Here is an 18,140-nt window from a genome sequence, read left to right on the forward strand (position 1 = left end):
GGATTCGGTTCGATTTCGATTTCAGATTTCAAATTTACTTGCCTCAACAGGTCTTCAAAAGCAGAGTTTAGTGTCCAATGAAGTAAAGATACGGATAAGTGAGCAGGCCACACTTCTGGCAGAGGTCCCAGTTTATGCTCTCACTTGGCTTGCCGGGTCTTCTCACGTACTGCATATTTCCAAAGGTCCCGGTCACTAGTCATTGCCTCGGTGAGGCCTAAAGTTCGAAGGTCGTGCTTCACCACCTCGTCCCAGGTCTTCCTGAGTCTACCTCTTCCACAGGTTTCCTCAACTGCTAAAGTGTGGCACTTTTTCACACAGCTATCCTCATCCATTCTTGCCACATGTCCATATATATATATATCCATGCCAGCATGGACAATGGCCACATGATGATGATGATGATGATATTGATAATGATGACATTACAATATCCTTTAACATACACAATATTTTATACTATAATTATTTACTTTTAAAAATAACAGTATGGGATTCAACAATATAAAAGTCTAGAATTTAATTGGATACTTACTGTTTGAACTGACGGAGGAATAAATAAGCAAAAACTGCTATAACCAGAAGGAGAATAACGATGATAATTCCAAGCCACCAATAGGGAAAGACAACTGTAAATATACAATAGAATCAATTTATGTAATATATCAGTAATAAAGGCATATAGTATCTAGATATTTAGAATATTGGCAATTTTTTTTCATTAGATACAAGGCCAAATTTTTTAGGACTGGATTACCTTGATATATTTATTCATCAATCTTGGAGGATAAGAAAGATGATAAGTTCAATCACTATGGATTTGGAGTCAGAATCAAGAAGAGCAAAGTTAAATATGGCAATATATTAAGCCCTACACTTTATTGTCTTGACCATCTCTATTGAGTTTACATATCTAGAATACTATTATTTAACAAGATCAGAAAAAATATAATGGTGAGATTGAATATCATGTGAAATTCAGGTGAATTTTTTCCACCTATCTTTATGTTTAGTCTTCTTGATCTTGCTGCCATGGCCGGTGACTTTAATGGATATATTGGACAATGTGATGTTGGCTATTCCAATGAAGACAGAGAGTATGTTATGGAATATAGAATGAAAGATGAAGACTCTTGGAGATTTGTGGCACAAGTGACCTAACCATTTTACAACACAAACATAAGAAAACATGTCAGCTACCTTGCATACCAATCACTCGGGCAAACATACAAGCCTGATTCACTTTAGACTTACAAGAAAACAGAATAGACAGGTGATTTGAACACTGATATACCAAAGTAGTCCCAGACGCAGAAGATAATTTGAAAAAGAGAGGTATGGAACTGAAAGATATCTCAGCAATCTACGAGTTCAAAGAAGGAGGAAGCAACTTATAATATAAAAGACAATTATGAGATAATCTGCTGGGAGCAACAAACAAGATCTATAGAAGGTTCCAATCAAATAGAAGATGGCATGATGGAAGTTGATCAAATGGAAGATGATCCATGTAATATTCTTCTTAAACAATTGTAAGTCAACAGACTCCAGATGAAACATGAACAAGGACAGAATTCCTGAGCACCAACACTTTGGCAAGAAAGGAATGGGTAAAGTAATTAATATGAAGCCTGTGGAGACATATTATGGGTAATGAGAGTGAAAGAGGTAATTGAGGAAAGACTGAATGGAAGTAACACAAGATCTGTCAGTTCTGACAGCAAAGGTCATTGTAGCAGTGGTAGATAATGCAGTGAGGAGACAGCATGTTTTTAATTTTAATTATGATTCGTAATGTAAACACAGGGACCACATATTTATGAGGAAAGGCACTGTTGATTATTCTAGGTTCAGCAGAATCCTGGAACTTATTTTATTGACTGTAGATGAATGAAAAGTAAAGCTGACCATGGGAAGATTTAAATTCGAAATGTAATGATGTGCAACTAAATATCAAAGGCTGATGTACTGCCAATCTACCAATGCACCATTCTAATACATTAGTGTAGCTAGCGTGTGTGCCACCCGGGGTGATCCTTCAATCTGTCACACCTGGGCCGCCACAAAAAGTACATATTGCCTACAGCAGACCCAAAAGTGGCACCACACCCATAAAAGTGCTGCACAGGGCAGACCACCCCCTCTGTTCCCTTCTAGCTACACTAGCGCTCTAATAATAGTTAAAGTTATGCTACACATACTGTATTGTATACTGAAATTCCATCATTGTTTTAATATACAATTTAATACACCATCTGCACCACCTTCATCATTGTAGGTAGTGGCATCATAATTGTTGTTCTTTTTACAGCTTTGCAAGCAGCTTGGTTAGAAGCATTCACTCACCTTCCTCCCACTCTTACCTTCCTCCTACTGTCACATTTCTCCCACTCTCACCTTCTTCCCACTCTTACCTTCCTCCTACTCTCACATTCCTCCCACTCTCACCTTCCTCCCAACAAACATTAATGCATTTTCCTTTTCCTAATCAGAACTTGAAGAATTTGATTTTTCGGTTAAAATGTGAAAAGTGACTTTCAGTCCTCAGTTATTCCAATCTAAACCCATTTTATCATCTCTTTCACAAACACATGAATGTATTACATGACAACAAGTCAACAATAGAGATTGATCAGCAAGAAATAGGAACCAAATTTCACACAAATTACCTCATAGTCTCATAATGTGCTTCATAATGAGATATATGTACATTATACCTGAAAAGAAGGCAGGCCTGTCATGGCTAGAATACCATTGATCACTAGTTTGTTGCATCAGGGTTGGCCTCAAGTTAAACAGCAACTACATTGCACTACATGGCTATCCTTACAAAAGAGTACATGATGAACACATGGACATTGATTAAGAGCTCCACTTTTTACTTACTTTTTACACATTTCTTTTCACTTTCCTTGTAATTTTTGGAGCAAGCACATCTATTTCTTTCAGGGGAACAAAAGGCATTATGATCTAAACATTTATCCCCTTTTTCACAATATTCACCAAATTTTATCTCTGAAATATAGATTCTTCGGTTATTGGAATTCATGTTAAACTGATATAATAAACATTACAAAACGGGGCTATACAGGTAACATTCAAAGAAATTTCCGTATGTGCGGGCGACACATGATATCTTTCGTGCGAGATCGTTGCCAGTGCCCCTGGACTGGCTCTTGTGTGGGTGACACATGAGGTTTTTTCGAGCGAGATCGCTGCCGGTGCCCCTAGACTGGCTCATGTGCGGGTGACACATGAAATCTTTCGAGCGGGATCATGGCCAGTGCCCCTGGACTGGCTCATGTGCAGGCGACACGTGATATCTTTCGAGCGAGACCGTTGCCAGTGCCCCTGGACTGGCTCTTGTGCGGGTGACACATGAAATGTTTCGAGCGGGATCGTTGCCAGTGCCCATAGACTGGCTCATGTGCGGGAGACACATGAAATCTTTTGAGCGGGATCGATGCCATTGCCCCTGGACTGGCTCATGTGCAGGCGACACATGAAATCTTTCGAGCGAGATCGTTGCCGGTGCCCCTGGGCCGGCTTGCGGGTGACACATGAGGTTTTTCGAGCGGAATCGTTTGCCAGTGCCCCCGGACTGGCTCATGTGCGGGCGACACATGATATCTTTTGTGCGAGATCATTGCCAGTGCCCATGGACTGGCTCTTGTGCGAGTGACACATGAGGTTTTTCGAGCGAGATCGTTGCCGGTGCCCCTGGACTGGCTCTTGTGCGGGTGGCACATAAAAGACACCATTTCGAGCGTGGCCGTTTTCGTGCGGGTGACACGTAAAAGCACCCACTACACTCTCTGAGTGGTTGGCGTTAGGAAGGGCATCCAGCTGTAGAAACTCTGCCAAATTAGATTGGAGCCTGGTGTTGCCATCCGGTTTCACCAGTCCTCAGTCAAATCGTCCAACCCATGCTAGCATGGAAGGCGGACGTTAAACGATGATGATGATGATGATGAATATTTCCTTATATACAGACTAAGTAACAGGATTGATCAGTAGATAAACTTTAACTACATAGGGTGGGCATAAGAGGTATCAAATGTGGTGTGCAAAAGAGCCAACTGGTATGGTCATGTGGTGCATATGGATGAAGACAGCTGTGTAAAGAAGTGCTGATCTCTAACTGTGGAGGGAGCCTGTGGTAAAAGTAGACCCAGGAAGACATGGGACGAGGTGGTGAAGCATGATCTTGAAACGTTGGGCCTCATAGAAGCAATGACTAGTGACCAAGATCTTTGGCAATATGCTGTGCATGAGAAAACCCATCAGGCCAAGTGAAATTGTAGTTGTGGCCAATGCCAATCTCACATAACTAGCACCCATGCTGGTGGCACATAAAAAGCACCTTTCAGGTGTTGGGCCTCACGGAAGCAATGACAAGTGACTGAGGCCTTGGTGATATGCTGTACTTGAGTAGAAGACCCATCAAGCCAAGTCAAATCATAGTCATGGCAGATACTGGTGTTATGCACCTGACACACATGCTGGTGGCACATAAAAGCACCCATTACACTCTTGAAGTGGCTGGTGTTTGAAAGGGCATCTCGTCATAAAAACCAAGCCAAATCAGACTGGAGTCTGGTGAAACTCCTCAGCTTACCAGCTTTGGTCTAGTCATCCAACCCATGCCAGCATGGACAATGGACATTAAATGATGATGTGCAGGTACAGCTGTATGGTTTAGAAGCTCTCTTAGTAACCACATAGTTTCAGGTTCAGCCCCACTGTGCGGCATCTTGGGCCAGTGTCTGTTACTATAGCTCCAAGTTGACCAATGCCTTGTGAGTGAATTTGGTAGATGGAAACTGTGTGGAAACCTGTTACATATGTATGTGTGTGTGCATGTGTGTGTGTGCATGTGTGTGTGTGCATGTGTGTTGTTTTCTGTATTTGCTTTTTCAACCACTGCTTGATAGCTGGTGTTGGTTTGTTTTTGTCCACATAACTTAGCAGTTTGGCAAAATTGACCAACAAAATAAGTAGAAGATTTTTAAGAAAATAAATACTGGGGTCAATTTACTTGACTAAAACTCTTCAAGACTGTACCCTAGCATGACGGCAGTTCAACGACTGAAGTAAGTGAAAGATAAAAGATAGATAATAATTCTTAAAAAAAAATATAGGATGATTTTATGTAGATCTATTCAGCAGATAGAAGTTATCTATAACCTATCAAATTAGGTTATGCCTAAAGACTGCAGTGGTATCCCTTGCAAACTGATTGATAATATGAAATGCAAGTGCACAAAATATATTGGTGTATAAAACAAATAAGCAGTGAAAACCTGACATAAAAACTCACAAATTTAGATCAACGTCAACATTCTGAACATCACCATCAATATTTAATGCTATTCAATGACAACTTTAGAACAAGTCAGCAAAACTACTTTGTGTTTTGATTGTTATTTTATGTGAGGTTCAGCATTCTCCTGGAAGGCCTAACATCATTTCTAAATCCTTCCTAATTTGTAATAAAGGTAATTACAGGTGGTACTGCTTGTTGATTTTACTTTGGGCAAAGAAATTTCAGGCAGTTCTGATTAGTATTATTTTTTAAATAACACTTTGGACGTGCATATAAGTGCAGGTGTGGCTAAGTGGTAAGAAGCTTGCTTCCCATCCACATGGTTCCAGGTTCAGTCCCACTGTGTAGCACCTTAGGCAAGTGTCTACTATAGCCTCAGGCCAGCCAAAGCCTTGTGAATGGATTTAGTAGACGGAAACTGAAAAGAAGCCTGTCATATATGTATGTGTGTGTGTGTGTGTGTGTGCATGTGTATTTATGTGTGTCTTTATATCTGTGTTTGCCCCCCACCATTGCTTGACGGCCGGTTTTGGTGTGTTTATGTCCTTGTAACTTAGCAGTTCAGCAAAAGAGACCAATAGAATAAGTACCAGGTTTACAAAGAATATGTCCTGGGATTGATTTCTTTGACTAAAAGGGGGTGCTCCAACATGGTAGCAGTCAAATGACTGAAACAAGTTAATGAATAAAAGAATATGTGGAATACATCCTCAAGGTTTTCTCCTTTTGAACTTAAATTAAAAGAGAGTTGACAAGAAGAAAATTTAATATACTCATAACACTTTTACTTACTGTTTATACATGTTCCGTTTTTCCGAAAATAGACATCATAACAAGCACATATCTTTTCTTCATTACAGTGGGTTTTTCTCTCAATACACTCTGCTTCGATACAGTTTTTACCATAGGCTATCTCTGTGAGAGTCAAAAGTTATTAGGACAATCAAACTAGAAAAATTAAATTATTGTTATATTGATTTTTATACATTTAAATAAATGATATATTATCAGTTTAATGTTGAAGATTATGACACAACTGATATATAGAAATGAAAAACATTATCACCATTGTTGTTGTTTCCATTGTCGTCATCGTCGCTGTCGTCAACATCATCATTGTCATCACCATTATCATCAACATTTAACATCTGTTTTCCACGCTGGCATGGGTTGGACAGCTTGACAGAAAATGGCAAGGTCAGGGATCACACCTGGTTACATAGTCTGTTTTCACTTCATTTCTATGGCTGGATGCCCTTCCTAATGCCAACCATTCCACAGAGTGTACTAGGTGCTTTTTATGTGGTGCCATCACCAATGCTTTTTACATTGTACCAGCACCTACACCAATGCTTTTTACATGACACCTTGGATTTAAGACTCAATTTTGTTGTGGTTTATGGTCTTCTTGAGTACAGCAATGTGCCACATATCTCAGTCCTCTGTCATCTCCTTTGTAAAATTCAGCATTTTGAGATCGGCCTTCAATACTTCATTCTATGTCTTCCAGGGTCTCCCTCTTCCACAACTTTCTTCCACTTAAAATGATCAGCACTTCTTTATGCAACTGTCGTTATTCATTCTCATCACAGGATCAAATCAGTGCAGTCTCCTCTCTTGCACACCTAGTGGAACATGTCAGCTTCATTCCTTTTCAGCTTTTGCATGCCCTCTGCATTCAGGGCCCACGTCTCACTACCATGCAGCATCGCAGTTCATATACAAGCATCATACAATCTTCCCTTCACTCAGAAGGAAATTGTATGACACATGTGTGTGTATATATATATATATATATATATATATATATATATATATATATATATATATATATATATATATATATATATATATATATATATATATATATATATATGGGGTAGCAAATACTTTTACAAACAAATTTCACTACCAGTGGCCTAGCATGTATAAAAAAGTCAATAGACGGCATATTGTTCAATATAAAATAGTGTACATTTAAACACAAGAGAAATTACCTATCACAGGCAATTTCTACACGCTAGGAGACAGTCAAAACGACCAAAAACCACAAAATTTAAGAAATTTCAAAGGGAATGAAAAAATAAAAACTTTTATCTTGTTTTTATGGTTATACCTATAGGTTTCGAATTTTTTAGTAAATAAAATAATTTACTAGGCAAATTCTCATCAGTAACCAAGCCATCCAAGACTAACCTATAATTTTGAGACAAATAGCATGTGCCCCATCGTTATATGTTATAATTTTTTCAAAATCCACCACGCAAGCGCAGTTTCAATCAGCAGAAAATGAAAAATGCTGAAACGAACTTTGAAATGCTAATATATTTTCATTCCCTTTGAAATTTCTTAAATTTTGTGGTTTTTGGTCGTTTTGACTGTCTCCTAGCGTGTAGAAATTGCCTGTGATAGGTAATTTCTCTTGTGTTTAAATGTACACTATTTTATATTGAACAATATGCCGTCTATTGACTTTTTTATACATGCTAGGCCACTGGTAGTGAAATTTGTAAAAATATTTGCTACCCTATATATATATTTAATGTATCGATATTAGCATTTCATTAATTTGTTGAAATTCATACTGTCTTCAAGTTTTTTTCATATATTTTATATTTTTTATATTTTCTTACTAGTTTATTTTACAGCTAGGTTAGAGCAATGAAGTTATTAAATGCATATTCAATGTTTCCAGACCCTGACAGTCTAATTTACAAGAATTGAATGGATTTTGCATCTCCATTATTTCTTACCTACTGGTTTCATTTATCTTAGAATTTTCTTTATAATTATCTCAGGAGTGGCTATGTGGTAAGTAGCTGGGTGCAGGAGTGGCTGTGTGGTAAGTAGCTTGCTTACCAACCACATGGTTTTGGGTTCAGTCTCACTGCGTGGCACCTTGGGCGTCTTCTGCTATAGCCTCAGGCCGACCAAAGCCTTGTGAGTGGATTTGGTAGACGAAAACTGAAAGAAGCCTGTCGTATATATGTATATATATATGTGTGTGTGGGTGTGTGTGTGTGTTTGTGTGTCTCTGTTTGTCCCCCCAACATCGCCTGACAACTGATGCTGGTGTGTTTACGTCCCCGTAACTTGGAAGTTCAGCAAAAGAGACCGATAGAATAAGTACTAGGCTTGCAAAGAATAGGTCCTGGTGTCGATTTGCTCAACTAAAGGCAGTGCTCCAGCATGGCCGCAGTCAAATTACTGAAACAAGTAAAAGAGTAATAGAGTATACTACACCAATTATTTTACTACCATCATCAAACAAACGTTCATTAGACCCATTCTGTAACTCAGGTTTCATCACCCTTTCTGAAAGATGTTATGAAATACAAGAGCTTGTTTCAGCTTTCATGATAAATATGAGACTTCTTTCCTTTTAGATGCAGTACTTGATTAGGAGTGCTGCAGACTGAAGGTAGTGTTTGCAATACCTAGGTCTTTCAAGCAGTCATTCTTCTATGTACTTACTATCTAGGCTAAATATTGTTTAATTTTAATGGTCTGATGAAGTCTGACGTTTTCAACATGAAAGAGTGATATACATTTAATGTATCCAACTAAAAGATCTGCAACAATAACTTAAAGCAGTGAATTATATGCACCTTTGCATTTTACATAATTTATATCAATGGGACGACAGGGGACCAAGACTCCTGGCGGTTTGCTGTGCTTGAAAAGACATGCCAAGCTAAGTAAAAATGTGGTTGTCCTTGTATACACGCTGTCCCCTACATACCTCGCTGGCTGAGCATTCCTAACCTTGAGGCTCATGGGTGCTGGTGCCACATAAAAAGTATCTGTACCAGTGCTGCATAAAAGCACCTGGTACACACTGTAAAAAGTTTGGTGTTAGGAAGGGCATCCAGCTGTAGAAACCATGCCAAAACAAACATGGAGCCTGGGCAGCTCTTCAGCTGGCCAGCTCCTGTCAAACTGTCTAACTCATGCCAGTATGGATAACGAGTATTAAATTATGATGATGATGATGTTGATGATGATGATGCACAAGGGTTTCCATTTTGCTCACATATTAGAGTATTTTCATGGTAAGTTCTCTCTCTCTCTCTCTCTCTCTCTCTCTTTTATACAGGTTTTGTCCAACCTTCACTTTAGAAGCATGAAGTAACATGATTTATTTATTATTATAGCTGGATTCCAACCTGGGCCGCAACAACAAAGTTTACCAGCCACACTTCTCAGTCCATCATCACTGCCTAAGGTCTTGGATACATTCCAGGCCGGTGTCTACAATCAAATTGTTGATGTGTGATGACATTTTCCTTTTCTTGCATCACCATGAAATGGGTTCTGCAAGACTAATTTGGATGCCCCCAGTTCATGGTGGTGTATGCAGTGACCAGATAGTCACAGCTGTCTTTGCCTGATTTTCTCTCTAACATTCAGCAGATCTCCATAAAGGCATTCATTTGTCAAGAACATATATTTTCAGTTTGGTTCATAAAGAAAAATACAAAAGTGAATACTGTAAAAAACTCAAAAAAATAAAGGATGAAAACTTATCTACTGCATTTGATGGCATATAAGATACATCTATTTTTTGATAAACAATGTGTCAAAAATGTTACTTGAGGTCCACTATGCAATGCTGGACCTGCCATAAGCTTTAACCCTTTAGTGTTCAGATTACTCTGTCAAATGTAGTGCTTACTTATTTACATTGTTTTGAATTAATCATACATTATCACGTAGTTTTGAGATTATGATAATGTGATTGTTTCTTTCTAGAATAACATTGTAGAGTGGGTAAATGTGAGAGGTCAGGTTTGGCCTGTTTTGAACATAAAACAGGGAGAATATTGACAGGATACATCTGGTTTAAATGCTAAAGTGTTAATACACTAAAATCTTTTCCTGAATATGTGATGCTGAAATTGGGATGCATCTAATATGCCTGTGCATTTTTTATGCCATCAAATACAGTACTTTCAATATATCTGTAACTTTTATCTATTTTTTTATTATTTCTAAGAGTAATTGTAATCCTTTATGTAGTTCAATGTCAAAGTTCTGTTATTTTTAACTTACTTTTTGCACACATAGATCCACGACGAAAATATTTATTGTTACAGGTACACTTTTGTCTTACGCAACTGGCAAATTCATCTTTGCAGGCTATATCTTTATCACATTTCCCGTAAAGTGCTACTTCTGCAATGAAACACATAATTATAAAAATTAAATTGTGTAAACCAACACATAATGATTATTATATTAAAATTTATGGAACTCAACAACAGAAATAATGCATCTCTGAATTGTCAGATATTACTATTAGATTTTCTCTTATGATGATATATTATTGTTATTATATTTATTATTCATTATTTTAGGAAGACATCAAGAGATTTCTTTCTTTAAAAATGGATTAGGTACATTTTGGAGAACATGCATCAAAGTTTCAAGTTTAATAAGAATGTTCATGATCAAAATGTGTAGGAGGGTAACAAAATAAACTGAAAAAAAAAAAAGAAAAATTACACTGGAAAACACACATAAAAGTATTCAGTACTGTTGTTGTTGTTGTTGCTATTGTTATGAAAGGCAAAGTCTGCCAAGGTTGACTTTGCCCTTCATCACTCTCTGGGTCAATAAAATGAGTATCAGCTGAGTACTGGAGTTGGTGTAATCAACTAACACCCTACCCCAAAATTGCTGATCTTGTGTCAAAATTTGAAACAATTATTATTATTATTGTTATCATCATCATCATTATTATTATCATTATTATTATTATTAATAATAATAATAATTTGTAGAAATTGATGTAACTCATAACAAAGATAAAAAAACAATAAGAGCATGATAAAATAAACAATAAGAAGATCCTTTCAGAGTCAATAAATTAAGTACCAGTGAAACACTGGGGTTGATGTAATCATCTAGTCCCTCACAGCAAATCTCAGGCTCTGTGTCTTTAGAAGAAAGGATTATTGTTGTTCGATTATAGCAGCAACTCCATCAATTCCTAGGGATATCTGAGGAAGGAATTTTATTCTGAAATATTATCAGACTATGGATGGTTAAATTGCAACAGGTATATAGCCCACTGTTTGTATTATAGTGCATTGTTGTATCATTCGAAACATTTTATTCTTTACAAAAAATACACAAAACTTCAAGCAAACTACAATACTCTCATATTATTATTATTATTGTTATTATTATTATTATTATTATTATTATTATTATTATTAATAATAATAATAATAATAATAATAATTATAATAATAATAACTTTCAATACAGTAAACATAAGAGCACCACAGCAAACCACAGCACATACCCAAGGCGCACAGAGCTGCGCTCGGTAGTGAAGTGAAAGCACGTTATAAAAATAAAACTACTGAATAATAATAATAATAATAATAATAATAATAGTAGTAGTAATAATCGTACAAAACCACCACAACCAATGATTGGATGCTGAAACTTGTTGAAAAACATGAAAGACCGAAAAAACTTCACTCTATTCTGAAAGAGAGCAAAAAATTCACTACTGATCTCTTAGATACCCACCAGCTTGATCAAGTTGAAGGAAATGCGCCAACTGCTGCTATAAAGAAAAGAAAATTAATTGCAAAGACAAAAGCACATGAAAAATTAGCTAGCAGATGGGAACAGAAACCTCTGCATGGCAAGTATGTGGCTCGTAGCAAACAAGCTGATGTCGACCAGAAACACACGCATCAATGGTTACGAAGCTCAGGGCTAAAAGCAGAGAGTGAAGGTTTCATATTAGCTGCTCAAGACCAAAGCTTATTAACTCGGAACTACCAAGCCAATGTGATAAAAAATGGAGCTGACCTAAAATGCCGATTCTGTAACAATGCGATTGAAACTATAGACCACCTAATCTCAGGGTGTAGAGTCTTAGCACCTGTAGAATATAAAGCAAGACATGACAGAGTCGACAAGTATTTACACTGGACAATATGTTGGCATTATAAAATCAAAACCGCTGACAAATGGTATAAACACCATCCTGAAGCTGTAACTGAGGGAGAAAATGTATTGATTCTCTGGGACTTCTCTGTACATACCGACAAAACTATAAAATCTAATAAACCGGATATTATTATAAAAGATCAGACAAAGAAGAAGTGTTTAATTGACATGAGTATTCCTTGCGATCATAATATAATGGTGAAAGAATTTGACAAGATCAGTAAATATAAAGACTTGCTAACAGAAACTGAAACCTATTTGAAAATGGTACCAGGCTTACCATCCCTACAGGAAGTGCAAAAAATTGTGTTAACTGGAATGACTCATGTACTGAGAAGAGCATTATCGCTGTGAAAACAACATCCATTCACGAATTTATTTATTTATTAATTTTTTTTTTAAATACATATTTTACCTGTGAATTTGCGTGTATAAACTGGGAATGCATACAATGAGCTACTCTGCCCTAGGTGTATGGAAAACACTCAGCAAGAAATGGAAGAAAATTTGAAGAAAGAAGAAAAAAACAACACAATAATAATAATAATAATAATAATAATAATAATAATAATAGTAGTAGTAGTAATTTATAAAGACTGATGTAACTCTTCACAAAGAATGATAGAATAAGTACCAGGTTTACAAAGAATAAGTCCTGGGATCGATTTCTTTAAGAGGCAGTGCTCCAGCATTGTTGCAGTAACCTATATTTATTTTTTTTTAATTATTTCTAAGAGTAATTGTAATCCTTTTTATAGTTCAATGTCAAAGTTCTGTTGTTTTTAACTTACTTTTTTTACATGTAGATTTATCTTCAAAATAATCATCTTTACAGGCACACACTTGATTTTCGCAAGTGGTAAATGCACCTTTGCAGGTTATATCTTTATCACATTTCCCATTAAGTGCTACTTCTGCAATGAAACACATTAATTACAAAAATTAAATTGTGTATACCAACTTATAATAATAATTATTATATTAAAATTTATGGAACTCAACAACAGAAATAATGCATTTCTGAATTGTTAGATATTGCTAGATTTTCTCTTATGGTGATATATTTTTGTTATTATATTTATTATTCATTATTTTAGGAAGATATCAAGAGATTTCTTTCTTTAAAAATGAATCAGATACATTTTGGAGAACATGCATCAAAATTTCAAGTTTAACAAAAATGTTCATGATCAAAATGTGTAGGAGGGTAACAAAATAAACTGGGAAAAAAAAAATTACACTGGAAAACACTCATAAAAGTGTAACAGTTTGTTGTTAAGGTGTTGGTTGCCAGTATGCAAGATGGAAGAGAACAGTGATCAAGGTTGTAAAGAAATATTTATTTACCGTTAACTTTAATATATAGCATACCACAACAGGTAGGCTAGTGTAATAGCGTAACACAGTTTGTAAAGCATGCAAAGTAAAAAGAATTCATTTTGACCTGTATATGAGTGTACACAAAGTAGTATATATAGAGAGATATGATTATGTTGCAGAGAAAAGAAATTGAGCTAATGAAAGTGAGAGAGTGTGGGACGAGACAGCTTCTACATTGGTTAATTCCATAGTTGTCACTCTGTGAAGTTACCTCAGTTGAGACAGTATTTCGCTTGAGCCAGTCAGCCTCTTCTCTGTCAGTTGCTCTCACTAACTGCTTTGGCTTACGGAGTTCTTGTTTTTATAACTATCCAAAACTAGCCAGAAGGATAGACATATTGTTGAGAACAATAGATTTCGTTGGGGTCTGTTATCTCTATTCTTGCTTTTGGTGAAATAGAAGAGGTTAGAAGGGTCAAGTGGCAAAGACATTATTCTGCTTAGCGAAGGCATCTGGCAAATGTAACTGCTGTCACTCAAAACTATTGTTTTACAGTGAGAAAAGTGCTGCTGAACAGTTAAATGAAATTTGGCGATTGCAGATCAAATCGCGTTATACCTGCATGAAGTCACTACAAAAGTATTCAGGATTGTTGTTGTTGTTGTTGTTGTTGTTAATGAAAACAAAGTCTGCTGATGTTGACTTTGCCTTTCATCCCTCTCTGAGTCAATAAAATAAGTACCAGTTGAGTACTGCAGTTGATGTAATCAACTTATCCCCTACCCAAAATTGCTGGCCTTGAGCTAAAATTTGAAACTATTGTTATTACTACTACCACCACCACCACCACCACCACCACCACCACCACTACTACTACTACTACTACTACTAATAATAATAATAATAATAATAATAATAATAATAATAATATTTTATAAAGATTGATGTAACTCTTCACAAAGATAAATAAACAATAAGAAGAGCACAATGTAATTTTTAATAGAGATTCACTTGGTTTATTGAAAAAGTGAAAACTGATGATTTTTTTTTTTCTTTATCTAAGAAAGAATGCAGGATTTCCTCATTCATATTTTGAATTTCTGTGTTTCTATGTTAACAAGGGATTACCTGTTGAACACTGGAGTCAATGTAATTAACTTACCCCCTCCCACCAAATTGCTAGTCTTTTGCCAAAATTTGAAACCATTTGAAACCATGATCATTATTTTGTTTTTGTACAACTCATTAGACAGTTGATAAAATTTACTAACATCAAGCTACAAGAAACCTTAGATGACGAAACCTTTCCTAAGTATACTAGATGTCCCTACTAATACTGTTTTCTGGAACTGCACTAAACTAGGTTTTATGCCTATTTCCTTTATCCATCTGTTCGAATATTTAGGGATAGTTCCTAATGCACATATAACTACTGGGATGTATTTTACCCACATTTTCCATAACCTCTGTAACTCAGTACTTTGCCATTTTCTCTATACCTCTCAAATTGATTTTCTCATCATTTGTCACTGTAAAGTCAACTACCTGGTTCTCTCTGTTCACTTTGTCTACAAATACTACTAAATCAGGCCTTCATTATTATCGCCGTCGTCGTTGTCATCATCATTTATCATCCATTTTCCATGTCGGCATAGGCTGGATGGTTTGACAAGAGTTAGCAAGCCAGAGGGCTGCACCAGGTTCCAGTTGTCTGTTCAAACACGGGTTTTATAGCTAGATGACCGTCCAAATGACAACCACTTCACAGAGTGTACTGGGTGCTTATTACAAAGTACTGGCACAAGTGCTTTTCATGTGGCACTGGCACAGGTACTTTGTTTGTGGAACAGGTGCTTCCTATGTAGTGCTAGCATGGATGCTTTTTTACTTGGAGCCAGCACAAGTGCTTTTTATATGGTACCAGTCCACACAGAGTCACCAAGTGGCTTGCAAGACAAGGATGTCTCAGCTGGGAGAAGTGGCCGTGTGACAGGCGAGAGGTTGGAGTATGATAGGAGCTGTTTTGTTACAGAAGAAATACTTGGCTACCCCAATAGGATAAGGAAGTAGAGAGAGATGGAAGGTCATTGTAGCAGTGGTAGATAATGCAGTGAGGAGATAGCATGTCAATGTACCAGAGGTTGGAGTATTACGAGTGACTTCATACCAATCATTCAGGTTGTATTTCTCTGGATGCAGCCTGGGATGGCTGTTAGTTGAGCACCAGGATCACATTGGGACATAGAGAATATATATGTTCTCTATATATGTATGTGTAGATGTGAACAGTTAAACTAAAGTATAAATCACATCTCATTAGCCGACAAGCTTTGTAATTTAAATTATCATTCATAATGTAAACACAGAGACCACATATTTATGAGGAAAGGGACTGTTGATTATACTAGGTTCAGCAGAATCCTGGAACTTATTTTATTGACTCTAGAAAAATGAAATGTAAAGCTGATCTTGAAAAGATTTAAATTCAGAATGTAAAGATATGCAACTAAATATCAAAGGCTGATGTACTGCCAATCTACCAATGCACTGCTCTAATACACTAGTGTAGCTAGCGTGTGTGCTATTTGGGGTGGCCCTTCAGTCTGCCACACCTGGGCTGCCACAAAAAGTACATATTGCCTACAGCAGACCCAAAAGTGGCACCACACCCATAAAAGTGCTGCACATGGCAGACAACCCCTCTGTTCCCCTCTAGCTACACTAGTGCTTTAATAATAGTTAAAATTATGCTACACGTACTACATTGTATACTGAAACACCATCATCTTTTTAATATACAGTATGATACACCATCTTAACCACCATCATCACCATTGTAGGCATTGGTGGCGGCAGTGGCATCGGCATTGGTGGCGGCAGTGGCATTGTTGTTCTTTTCACAGCTTTGCAAGCAGCATGATCAGGAGCATTCTCTCACCTTCCTCCCAACAAAGATCAATGCATTTTCATCTTCCTAAAAGAACTTGAAGAATTTAATTTTGGGGCTAAAATACGAAAAGCAACCTTCAGTTCTCAGTTATTCCAATCTAAACCCATTGTATCATCTCTTTCACAAACATATGAATGTATTACTCGACAAGTCAACAATAGAGATTGATCAGCAAGAAATAGGAACCAAATTTCACACAAATTATCTCACAGTCTCATAATGTGCTTCATAATGTGGTAACTGTACATTATACCTGTGTAGCAAGTCATGAAAGGCGGCAGTATGACATAATGTTTGTTTGCCCAAACAAGCATAATTGTTGGTATCCCATTGGTTAAAATTACTGTCCATATACGAATTCTAAACTTTTGTCAAAGAAATGTTTCATGAAATACAGTTCTTAGAATTCGGATATGAGCAGTTATAAAAACCCAGATTTTTGGGAAATTACTCAGTGTTCGTAGGATGTTACTAAACTCCACAACACTCATTCATTGAGATATTGGCTATTTTTTATGCCATGTCTATGATAAAAATTCAACAAGACTTATCTGAATTGTTGTGAACTCTAGTAGTTAGTATGAAGGATTAGCTAGTGTGAATTTTAAGTCATAATTCTCTATGACAAAATGACTTTACTTTCCAATTGTACTATAAATGCTAAATGTACATAAATAAACTAATGTGGTAATTATTTTCTCTTTCTTCACACTCTTCAACTTGTTAATGAAATTTATTTCTGCAATTATGAAACTGTATATTTTTATAGTGATTAAAAGAACACAAATTTATTTATCTTCAACATACATGCACACATAAAATGTCCATTAGCGTTTCAGAGTATATATTTCTCGCTATGGTGTTTATGTAGCTGAAGTCAGGATTTATGTATAATGATAATACTTATAAGTAAGTTATAAGTGACATGTTTATCAATATATATTCCTACTTCAAAAGTAAAATATATTTATTATCTATTTCCAAATAGGAAACATATAAAAGTAGTGTTATACAAACAGTAACCAAACCAGCTACACCTGAAAAGAAGGCAGGCTTGTCATGGCTAAAATACCACTGATCATTAGTTTGTTGAATCAGGGCTGGCCTCAAGTTAAAAAACAACTACATTACACTACATGGCTGTCCTTACAAAAGAGTACATGATGAACATACATGGACATTGATAAAGAGTACCACTTTTTACTTACTTCTTAAGATGCAGTAGTGACTGAGTGGTATGTAGCATGCTTACCAACCACATGGTTTTGGGTCAGTCTCATTGCATGGCACCTTGGGCAAGTGTCTTCTACTATAGTAGCCTCGGGTCGACCAAAGCCTTGTGAGTGGATGGAAACTGAAAGAAGCCTGTCGTATATATATATATATATATATATATATATATATATATATATATATATATATATATATACATATACATATATATGTATGTGTGTGTATATGTTTCTATCTCTGTATTTGTCCCCACTGCATTGCTTGACAACCGATGCTGGTGTGTTTACATCCCTGTAACTTAGTGGTTCAGCAAAAGAGACCGATAGAATAAGTACTAG

General features: G+C 36.4%; 1 protein-coding gene across 3 annotated transcripts in view; it reads right to left on the reverse strand.

Annotated features, from left to right (window-relative positions):
* LOC106876748 (uncharacterized) overlaps nucleotides 1–18,140 on the reverse strand; it is a 131,474-nt gene that overhangs the window by 38,788 nt on the left and 74,546 nt on the right. For all 3 annotated transcript variants that reach the window (XM_089347486.1, XM_089347488.1, XM_089347487.1), the window contains exons 5-9: nucleotides 13,090–13,212; nucleotides 10,379–10,501; nucleotides 6,119–6,241; nucleotides 2,887–3,015; nucleotides 536–629 (exon numbers count right to left, since the gene is read on the reverse strand). In XM_089347486.1, coding sequence (XP_089203612.1) covers nucleotides 536–629; nucleotides 2,887–3,015; nucleotides 6,119–6,241; nucleotides 10,379–10,501; nucleotides 13,090–13,212 — 592 coding nt within the window. The remainder of the gene's footprint in view (nucleotides 1–535; nucleotides 630–2,886; nucleotides 3,016–6,118; nucleotides 6,242–10,378; nucleotides 10,502–13,089; nucleotides 13,213–18,140) is intronic.

This window comes from Octopus bimaculoides, chromosome 2 (genome assembly GCF_046866305.1).
Source record: "Octopus bimaculoides isolate indiv1 chromosome 2, ASM4686630v1, whole genome shotgun sequence".
Lineage (NCBI taxonomy): Eukaryota > Metazoa > Mollusca > Cephalopoda > Octopoda > Octopodidae > Octopus > Octopus bimaculoides.